At 46.7% G+C, this 11,628-nt stretch overlaps 1 protein-coding gene across 6 annotated transcripts in view; it reads right to left on the bottom strand.

The window, feature by feature from the left end:
- Positions 1–268: 268 nt before the first annotated feature.
- The window catches only part of LOC135366553 (disintegrin and metalloproteinase domain-containing protein 11-like), a 54,171-nt gene continuing 42,811 nt past the window's right edge, over positions 269–11,628 (bottom strand). For all 6 annotated transcript variants that reach the window (XM_064599295.1, XM_064599298.1, XM_064599297.1 and 3 more), the window contains 3 exons: positions 11,197–11,364; positions 6,427–7,153; positions 269–638 (listed from right to left, as the gene is read on the bottom strand). In XM_064599295.1, coding sequence (XP_064455365.1) covers positions 594–638; positions 6,427–7,153; positions 11,197–11,364 — 940 coding nt within the window. In that variant the 3' untranslated portion in view covers positions 269–593. The remainder of the gene's footprint in view (positions 639–6,426; positions 7,154–11,196; positions 11,365–11,628) is intronic.

The following is an 11,628-nucleotide window of genomic DNA, read 5'->3' as shown; positions in this document are numbered from 1 at the left end:
GTGGGAAACTGGGGAGCTGCGCACAGAGCGGGCCTATTTGCATGGTGTACTGCAGGCCGATCTGTAGAATGAACTATTCGGTTGAACAAAAGTAATATGCAAGTGGTGTACATACTCGACTTTGGCAACATGTCCCTGAATTTGGGAAAAAGGACAGAACATAAAACGAACACCACCTGTTGTACGTTTTGTTGCCAATGTCACACTATCCAGTGTCCTATGGGTATCCTGTACGCGTTGTGGAGGTCACACAAAGCAGTGCAACAACTTAGAAGACAAAATTTGTTTAATCCGTAATGTATTACAAAGGAAGAGCTTGTTGAGAGCTATGTCTGGGCTAGCAATACAAGCACACACGCAAACTACAACGGTACACTTCTTCGCTAAAAGGAAGGTGGGGGGTGGGTTCAGGCCAACAAGCAGACGACACTGTGCCACTAGACATGGGAGCAGAAGGGGGATGAAACGTTTGCTGAGAGAGTCCTGTGATTGTGACCTAGGTCTGGCTGCTGCCCAATTTTTGAGCTTTTAACACGGGGCAGAACTATTTACAGAGCTGCCTGCGAAACAAAACGTCTTCCGTCGGAGTGGGCTCACTTGTAGAAGTTCCTCCTGTGAGGGTGGTCCACGGGAGGCATCTGAAAGGACACACGTTTCAGTCACCGGCAGGAATCAAAAGGAATCAAGTGGGACAAGTGCTGGGCATACAAGGACACGGGTGCAACCACAAGACTCTCGCCAGCACTGGTTCATTCATTAGCAGTAACCGGGGTATGGCTCGTCTCTGAACCCCTGTGTGTGTCCTGAAATAAGAAAGTACCTCAGAAAGATTATGGTCACTGCTTTCAGAAATAAAAAAAATCAGAGTAAAATGTTTTTTTTTTGTCTTTTTCTATGTGCATGCTCTATATCTGATGCTCGAACTAAGGTGATATCATCAGAGAATCATGCCTGTCACACGTGAGCGCTAGATGCTGCTAGCAAAGTGTGATCACATCATATTGCATGCTCATAGCGACTTTCAGTGCAGACTATTCTTTTTTCTTCATCGCAATAGAAAAAAGAAATAAGGAAGGTGCGGCGATAGACATTTGGAACAATGTTCATGTGACACCAAGCAGGAGGAGCACCAGTAGCGACGACCTTACTCATGCTTGGCTTTCGCTAGACTAAGCTATGGGTTGCTTTTCGGTGACAACTACTGCTCGTTACTGGTAGCATTGCCCGGACTTCTGGGTAGATACTGTTTACAGAAAATTACGGTGTCGTTCCATTTAGGAGCAAAGGTGCAGTGCCTGTTCGATGCTGCAAATTAAATGAAACACTTCTGTGTGACAATATTCCTAAGTTCTGGTAGGAGCGCCTTAATGACTGTGTTGTCTTAGTTTTAAATACAGTGCACGTGATGCAATCTGACCCATTTTTGCGAGATTTAGCGTGCTACATCCAATAGCCTGTCTTGTGCATGCAAAGTCAGTGACCTTAATTTCTGGACAATTTTCTTACTCAGAACACACAAGTGCTATTCCATACTGGTAGCACTATCCGATACACTGATGGTTTCTGAAGGAGACTCTCAAGAGTTTGTGCAGTGCTGAGCAATATATGTCAGCAATCTAACAGCCATCAGGAAAACTGTGTCATGCTTTCTCAATGCCTCATCATTCACCAGACTAGATATGTGAACATTCCTCGAACTGACTTAAGAGCCATGAAGTTGAAGGGCTTCAAAATCTGTCTGGCAGTGAAACCAACTTTCATGATGAGCTTCACTTAGTCCAAAGATTACCATATACCGCATGTAAAATACCGAATGGCTGATTTTACTAATGCTTTGGTAGTTTGATGAAAATTATTGTTTCTAGTAAGCAAGCTTTCACGACACAGCTTGCAGTCTGGTAAATGGCAAATATCATGTGCGGACTATTCAATTATCATCATTTATCTTAACATTTAGGCACAACTTAAGACACAGCAGAAAAGATACTATTCAGGTGCAACACACTATAGTAAATTGCACATGCTGTTACATATTTTACTTCATCTGCTTTTGTCGTCCTTCACATAGAGGCAGTGGTACCGGTACCCCTCACTGGGACCGGTACTCACTTATCCATGGATACAGCTCACCAACTACCTCTGCATCCCATGCCAAGTAGTACAGTGCAGGCATGGCCAGTAAAAGTTTGCTATGCTCAGTAATGTCCTTATGTACACACCCGACGAAAGTAGAAAAGATACATTTAGAGGCAGGCACTGAAGCTCACCAGGAAAGAAAAAAAAAAAAAAGTTCCCCCTTCGATACTTCGACAGCACGGACGTGTGCCTACATTTTCGGGGGATACCTGCTGTACTCTGCTCAGCAAGATTCTCTCTACATTTGGGGGAAACTTCTAAGGAAGGAACCGGTTGGATTAAAACGGAAACGTAATCTTAGGAAACGTCGTCTCCATAAATGGCAGTGCAGTACGTGCTCTAGACACTCTGGAACCAACATGACTACGTCAGCAGGAGTTGGCACATGATGCTGCTAGCGTCTTCAAATTTCAAAATGAGAGTTAACTACACTACTCATTTTTTGTGAAGCAGCTACACATAATGGTACTGAGCAAATCCCCGTCTTGATATCGTCGCCGTAACGTCAAATTTAATTTAATTTCTGCCTACACACAGAACTAGCGTTTGAGAGTACTCAAACTTTTGGGGCCACAATGTTGAAACTATTCGCTGCGAGATCGACCTATAGGGGGCGACACTGTCACCCTTCTAGTGTGGATAACACGTAGGCCGATGTTCGGATTTGATGGTTCTTTCTCGAAATTCTTGTGTACATTCACCGGACGATCACTTGTGCCGCGATGGAACAACACTATTCGGTTACCCCTACGGCACTGAACGCGGAATAAACGTGTAAAAGCAGACGACGCGTCCACACTGCGATAGTTCTCTGTTCTCCACAGCGCGCTGACACTGTTCGATCTTGGAGCGAATAGCAACTTCCAATTGTTATTTACTACAGAAGCACACAGCTTCTTTTTTTTTTCTTTCTTTCTTTTTACGGTGCATACTGGCGAGTGCGAGATGTTTTGTTCTTCTAGCACCATTCCTACGCATCCTTCAATGCATCAAAACGCATGATTGGCAGTCGTTTGGCAACTCTGGTGACATAACGCAAGCTCAGTTTGCCCTGCTCAAGCGAAGTGCGGACGGAAACGCCCCGGTCGTAAGTCAGGCAAAGCAGACACGTCGCACGCTCGTCGTCTGCGCGATGAACGTGGCGTTCGTACAATACAATACAATTCAATACACGTTCTGTATCTTATAAACAGGTTACTCTTAACGATACCATTTTGTCTACCAGAATTGGAAGCTCTCAGCCACTTCTGATTCTCACAGGAATCCTCAGCAGTTTCAGAAACCCTCTCGCTATGTCAGACATTCTCACTGAACAGAGTACAGTGTATGCTTATAGCCTTATTTTCTACGTTCAAACCTCGTAACACCCGTTTTAACCCCCCCGCCCCCTCCGATTTGCGTCGTTTGTCACTTACGACAAGACCAACGAACACCCCCAGAAACGAACTCGTGCAAACTCGGCAGCTAATATGGGCACTGGGAAACGCTAGGCTCACATGTTCAGCACCACCTCTTGACATCTTGTGTCCATCTGAGATGTGATGAGCGCAAATTTTTTTTTCTTTGTGTACCACCCGAAAACCTGCTTTCCACCCAATATTGCCCAATTTTACGAAATAATGACCCCAAATAAAACCCGGTTTTGGCCTCAATTTCCCAAAAGACGCAAAACCAGAAAAACACAAGTGTCTACGTATGCTGCCAGCTCTCACAGTAACGACATGCACTGCGACGACACACATCAACTGGAGGACGTTCCAGTTTATTGCTTTTACTGGCAGTCAGTGTGTGGGCTTGTGGTTTGCCATGGACATGGCTCAATTCGAGACGTCAAAGCTTCAGTACAGCGCCCCCCCGTCGCTAATTGCTCTGCAAGGTGTTTTCACTGCAACTTCTCCCTAAGACTATACCAAAGAGCTGCAGTGAGAAAGATATTCCTTGGGCAAGGAAATATAGCTGCCATGTGATGTGAAAAGCCCGGAGTCTCTCCGGGACACGGTGTATCTCTGCAGGGGAAAAAGTCCCACTTGGGCAATGCAGCCCCAAACATTTTCAAGTGACGGAAATCATAAGGTGGTTTTAAAGGAATGATGTATGTATGTATGTATATATACCTAAAATCTTCCACTGGACAAATGCTAACGTGAAAGTTTCACACTCATACCGCTAACGCGCTGTGTCACTTTTCTGCCTACAGTAATTGGAAAGCTGTACTGTTTACAAGCTGCAGTACAAATAAATGACTGCTTGAAAAGTGGGTCAGCAAAAACTGAAGAAGTGCAACAGTGCTTGATGCGTTCTTCAGCCAGTGGTGCAAGAGCCCAAAGCATATCCATACGGGTTAGCATATGCGTACCCATATGCATACGGGTTATGCATACGGGTTATGTGTAACCAGCCCATTCAACATGAAATTACTGGTAGCACTATTACTGAAATTTGATTACTGTTATACAAAACAGAGAGAGAGAGAGTGAAGTGAAAGGGTGGATAAGTATCCGCGATAGCGAAAACTCCGGGACAAGGGACAAGGAGGGACACACGTTTTTTGAGACATTGTGTACGTCCCTCCTCGTCTCGGGGGGGGGGGGGGGGTTTCGCTATCGTGGAAAGCGAGTACCATTACAACGAGCATAAAATGCCCTAAATGTCTAAAATGCCCAAAGATATATTAGTTCAGCTATGCTTATGACAGCTCCCTTTCTCATCGGTCTCAATCAGTTACCCCTAAAATCCTTAATTAAATAAAACTGATAGCTGGGGTACTTGGTGACTCTGAGACAAGACAAGTGTCAGCTCAACAGAAGACAAGGGACAAAGAAGACAAGAAAGAAAATGCTGTTCTCTTTCTTTCTCTCTCTTCAGCATTGCCCTTCCCTTCTTTGCCCCTTGTCTTCCTTAACAAGAGTTTGAACGTGACTGCTCTCTCATTTTGCGTCACAAACTGGTTGACATCGGAGAAAAAGAGAGAGAGAAAGAAAGTCCAGGACACGTTAGAAAGCCAATGACAATGAGAAAATCTTTTTCAGTCTGAAGATCTAGTAATCTTTATCAGCTGCTTTCTGTCAACATTTGTTGGGCATTTGGGACATTCTTGTTTGTTTCTTTGTGGTGAAGTCGCTCCACTCACAATGTTATAAAAAAACACAAAAAATAAACTGTTTCAAGTTGCGGTAGTGGTGGGGGAGGGGAACTGCAACCAAAATTGCCGTTTTACGACAACACCACCTCAAGGATAGCTAAAAAAAATTGTCGTGCATTGTTGGAACATGGCAGTAACCAATAGGTGTGCATGGTACATAAAATAACTGCAGCTGGCACAAGAAAAATTGAGTTAAACGAAAAAAAGAAAGGAACACATAAACAAAAGCAGTGGACTGACTGTGCAAGTAAAATTGGCATTACAGTGCCTTACACACTAGACAGGACATGGATAAGAGTTATTTCCTAGTGCGTAAAAAAAAAAAAAAATCTGAAGTGTTCCTAAAGCATCTCTTATTTTCTACTGCTTCCCCAGAGAGTGCTTTCAGGTCCGAACGAAGACCTACACAACTGCCTTTCTCACCACGGCCAAGCGTACCTGAGTTTGGGCTGAGCTAATTATTTCACACTGCTTCCCATGCCACAAATGTCCGCAGGAAAGAACTATTCCGGTCACTTCAGACGGTGGGCATACTTATATCCCTTTGCGGCATGCGTGTGGTGGGTTCCACTAGCTGCACCACTGAGCACTGACCCCCCTGCTGTCCACGTCATACACACGAGAAGATTCTAGCAGGTTAAAAAAAAAAAAAAAAAGAGTACCCAGCACTTAGCCAACGGGATGGCAACCACAGAGCAGGCACTGGTAATCAGCCCTGACTGTGTCGGAAGTCCCCTTACGCGGAACAGTTGCCATAATCTCCCGGGAAGTTCTGTCTCGGGGGGACAAACTTCCGTTGGGACACACCGTACGACCAACCGTATAAAATACACACTGGCTCTTGCCCTGGAAGTATGGAAGTATAAACTGACTGCCGCACAATCTTATTTGCAGTTCAACTTTCTCGTCGTATTCGCACAACGAGGACAAGCCAAGGCTTCCTTTCACTCGGCTATTCTACGTTGATAGAGGCTATAGCTACTAGTATACTATATAACTTGTCATTTGCACACGTTTGTACTCTCTCTTCTGCGTCACTCGTTAACCCTTGCCCGCCATGCCTCCATCCACGCTAGGTCATCCTCCCGGTCATCCCACAAGGCAACACTAGAACACATTTTTTTTGTGTGTGTGGCAAGGGTCTACACCTTGTACTCGGGAAACTTCTTCTTGACCCTGGCCCTCCGCGGGGGGCCGGGCAGCAGGGGCGGCGGAAAGGGACTCTCCTCGTAGGACCCCGACTCCTCCGACGGTGGACTGGGCAGGGAAGGAGCGGAGAATGCGGCCCTCCCCACGACGGGCAGGGCTTCCTCGCTGGCTGATCGCAGCAAATGGGGTGCCGAGTAGGTCGGGGCCTCTTCGCTGCCCTCTTCTTCGTCGCGGACCAGCGAGGCGTAGGGTCCTCCGACCCCGTAAAAGCAACCTCCGTAGGGGCCTCCTACGGATGCCAGGTACTGTCGGTCCGCCTCTGGCTCGCTCATCCGCTCGGATCCGGGTTCGAGTTGGCGGAGCAGGTCCTCCAGGTTCCGGATGCGAAGGGGCTCGTCCGCACTGAGGTCGCCTCCCGACCCTCGCGGGAGGGTGTCCCCGCGCCGGCTGTCCGTCCCCGGGCTCGCGTGCGACGATGCAGAGTGGAGGGCTTCGAGGATCTCTTCGTGATATCCGCTGAGGCTCTTCAGGGTTCGTTCGACTTCGGTCAGAGTGTCCGGAGGATTTGTGGCGCCTGCCGCAAGGGCGGCGTTGGCGGCGGCAGTGGTCCACTTGGCGCCATCTTTGCTGAGGTTGTTGGGGGAGAGCTCGATGAAGGTGGACGTCTCGTCGGCGTCCCCCCCGTCGGGCCGCTGCACGCGTTTCAGCTCCTGGAGCTTGTCCTCCCTGGAAAGAGCAGGCGGCACACTTCATCACTACTTTCATCATTCTTGGAGCCCTGTGTTTCAGGGTTACACACAGTAAGACCATACTGTAATGCTAGAGCCTGAAGTTTTAGCGCGATTCTTCCCCCGAATTGAAGGTTGCCTCTTCGGGGTGAATCCCGATTTTCGCCCGGCAAATTGCCCTCACTGAGATGTCTGTAGAGATGCACACTAACTTGTTTGGCAGCAAATGCAGTTACAGTGCCGTATGTACGGTGCTAGACGAAAGTTTACGCAACACCGTCCGGCGCATTCCTTCCTCAGAGTGACATACTTGGCGCGAATGGAACCGTACGGACTTGCACCGGAGCGTGTTCTGTGAACTTTTGTCCAGCACTGTACCAAACCAGTACAGTTAGTTTGAGTAACCGAGCCTGACTTATCCCCGAATTTAGCGTACTGGAAGTATTTCTACCAGATTTCGCATTAATTTAGAGCACATGTTTATATACCCAATTTATAACTAGAGCCTGAAGTTTTAGGGTTTTACCCGATTCTTCCCCGAATTTGCACCCCGAATTGAAGGTTGCCTCTTTAGGGTGAAACTCGATTTTTACCCGGCAAATTGCCCTTACTGGGATGTCTGTAGGAATGCACTGACTTACTTGTTTGGAAGCAAACGCAGTTACATCACAGTTTGCACCGAACCAGTCCAGTTAGTTTGAGTAACTGAGCCCGATTTCTCCCCGAATTTAGCATATTGGAAGTTTTTTCACCCGAATTCGCACGAATTTAGTGCACATGTTTATTTACCCGATTTTTACCCCGCGAATTTTTGAAATAATATTTCCCGAAAACTTCAGGCTCTATTTATAACCCCTGCTGCACATTGTTTTGAGGGACGTCGTACTTTCTCCTCGCCGCACAATTCTAGACGACTTCAGCTTCTAATATGACCTTCTTCTTGAACGCTGTGTCATACTAAGTATGCCGACTTGTCGTTTTGAAACCATTCCGGAGTCACTCCGAAACCACGTGGAGCTATGCGGCTATGCGGTGTGCAACCCGAGCGAGGAGAGGGTGGCTGAGGGGGAATGGGACGTGTTTGTCAGGCAGCGCCGCTGTGCTCACGGCGCCGTCCGCGTATATAAGTGAGCGTGAATTTCCGGGGCAAAAATTACTGCAAAAAACCTCGCCTTATCGTCGAATAAATAATGTAGCTGAGTAGGTCGCATGTTTCTACTATATTTTCTAGGGGTTTGCGAATATTCGAGTTCTCGAATTCGAATCGATATCAAACGCTCGAACTATTCGATACGCGAATCGAATATTCGATATTCGATTTTTCGAATATTCGACTTTTCCACGAACGTAACACGACACAACCCGAAAGTAGGCTTGACCTGATGCTTCCGTGCATGAGGTGAAGCCTGCTTTACGAAATTGCCCTTGCTGCAGGACCAGCACAGAGGACGGTGTTTAGTTTAAGATAACATTACCCAAACTTAGTTTTGTAGACATCGTCTATGGAAGGGGTGCCGCCCCTCCCACATGCGGTTTAGCGTTGGCGACGGGGGACTTTGATTTCATGTCTGTGAGGTTGCCTTTAAAACGTTAGAACTCTTGAATAATGACTACAGCCTGCGAACAAGAAGGGTGTCTTAAAGGTGTCCTTCATGTCCAAAATTTCAGCAGTGCAGCTTCCTCGGGCAAGAGCGAAGGAACTAAAGGGTGTTCATGGCAAAGCTGAGGCAGGATGCCAATTCATTTGTTTCAGAAATGGCCTGTGGTTGTCTGAAACAATTACAGCCTCATCCGTATAACAGGCCACTGCCTGACATAAAATTTTGAAATGAAGGTAATCACTCCAGTAAGTGTAGGCTCACCTGAAAAGCAGGAAGCACTCTCATGTAAAATTAAAAGAGTAGGGGCTTTAAACAGAAGAATTGCATGTCTCTCTTGTGACAGTTTATGCCAGAAAAATTACACGAAATGCGTGGGCTACAAAATGGAAAAATTTTAGTGTGAAAGTCACATATTCTAAATTTTGCACGAATATTCGATTTTCAATTCGGTATTCGGAATTTCTTCTCCCATTCGATTCGATATTCGATTCGACTTAAAATATTCGGATTCGCACACCCCTAATATTTTCACATCGCTTTTGGTTTTGCCAACGCACACGTCCAAAACAACAGAGCGACAGGGCACCCACTAACTCACGTGAAAGAGTGACACACTTTCCTTTAGCCCTCTCTCAGTACTCGCTTTTTCATGGGATGCGCTGCTGTAGACGAATGGAGCTGGGAAGGGCAAATAGACGAGTTCAGAAAATCCCAGTGCTCTTTTGCGCACGCATTGCATCCTGGGCGCTTGCTGAGCGGGGGAACGACGAATACAGTCGCCGACCGATTTTTCGGACCCCGATTTTTCGGACATGCTCGATTATTCGGACTCGCGGAACGGTCGCGGGTCCCATAGAGTTGATGTATAAGAACGGCCAAAATTTCGGACGCCGTGCAGCTCCGTCGCTCGATATTTCGGACTCTGTTTGCCCAACACGCGAATTTCTCTCTTGGGGTGGCGGAAAATATTGGTATCATCCGAAATTCCTGTCAAAAGAAATCAACCAACTAAAATATCGAGGCAAAAAAATAGGCAGTGATGATTGTTGATTTTCCATTCCTCTGATTAGAAGAGATCTGTCGTAGCCCTTTTGCGTCTTCGTTTTTGGCCGACGGCCCAGCACGTGCTGTCCGCCCGCGAGTCGCGCTACGGCGCTGTAAAGCGAGCTTCACCTAAACAACGCATGCGTTAGGCGAAGCCGACTTGCGGACTTGATGCCGGCGGTGCCTCTCACAGTGTACGTTGACGAAATGTCGCTTCGGGACGCTTCAGGAAGCTGACGTTATCAGGTAGAGCTGGAAGCGCGTTAGGAAAGCATCGACAAATTTTTCCAGCCTACTAGGGCTTAGCAAAGGTTATTTTGAAGCGAAATTCGTTTTTTTCGGACTGCTCGATTATTCGGACTTTTGCGCGATTCCCGCTGAGTCCGAAAAATCGGATGGCGACTGTAATCCTTCACATTTCGCTTTCGCTGACCTTGACACGTCGTGGACAATGGACCGGTAGGGGAGAAATTGGAACAGTTTGGAGGCAACCCGTTTCTTTCGTATTAGTAAACTCCCACAGTTCAAAGCGACGCTAAGCACTCTGAGACTTTCTGAACTCGTCTACTAGGAACGCTGCGCGCAAGACGCCCGCGATCGTGGGTGGCACAAACAGGTAGCGCGCGCAATGCAAGCTTGTACATGATACGGCCCCATTTTTAAGGCTTCATTTTCAAGGTACAACACCTCACATTATATGCGGACAAATATGACAGCAGAACCTTTATGTAGTGAGGTTGGTTGGTCGACTGAAACCCACTACATCACTCATGGATAGAGCCTGAAGTTTTAAGGTTTTACCCGATTCTTCCCCGAATTTGCACCCCCGAATTGAATGTTGCCTCTTTAGGGTGAAACCCGATTTTTACCCGGCAAATTGCCCTCACTGGGATGTCTGTACGAATGCACTAAAATTACTTGTTTGGCGAAAAATGCAGTTACATCACCGTTTGTACCAAACCGCTACAGTTAGTTTGAATAACTGAGCGCGATTTCTCCCCGAATTTAGCGTACTGGAAGTTTTTTCACCCGAATTTGCACGAATTTAGTGCACATGTTTATTTACCCGATTTTTACCCCCCGAATGTAGGAAAAATATTTCCCGAAAATTTCAGGCTCTACTCATGGATGGTGTTACCACAAGTTTGCTTTACTGCATCCATAGCTTCCCTATATGCAGGTTCCCTACGTAGGAGTTCCACTATATTGAAAACCAGAGAGCTTGAAAAGTGAATAGAATTACTATTTTCATTGTGTTTCGTACATCCATGTTTCTAAAATATATACTTTCCTACCCTAGTCATAGCGAAACAATGAAACACACTGCAATATATTCATAATCCCACACTCAAACTGTGTTCCGTAAACAAAGACATTGTTTCCGAGGCATTCTCACCTGTACGAAGGCATGCTCCCGAAAGTGATAATGCGATTATCAAGGGTGGTGCCAGCGGCCACCTCTTGAGGCTCGGTTTTGGGTCCTCCTGCAGTGTGAGGGGGCGGAATTTTACGGCTGGGGTGCTTCTTGGGCTGCTGAGGCTCCAGCTTGGGCACAGTGCTTCTCCTAAATTGGCACCAGGAGAACAAAAATATATCAGCCCAATCAACGTGTCCTTTTAAAACAGCGCAATGCACCACACATCTTGATCATGGTACAATATTGTTCTGCTTCCTCGGGCATACAGTAGAATCCCTTTATGGTAAGCTGGTCAGGACCAAGCCATAGATGTACTCTATGCATCAGGAGTTTATATTGTATCGGGAGCACCTTAAAAATTTCACAGCAGGCCCACTAAGGCCCGGTTTCACCAACAGCACTCAATTCTTT

Source organism: Ornithodoros turicata, chromosome 8 (genome assembly GCF_037126465.1).
Source record: "Ornithodoros turicata isolate Travis chromosome 8, ASM3712646v1, whole genome shotgun sequence".
Lineage (NCBI taxonomy): Eukaryota > Metazoa > Arthropoda > Arachnida > Ixodida > Argasidae > Ornithodoros > Ornithodoros turicata.
This window is presented reverse-complemented; position numbering and strand designations above follow the sequence as displayed.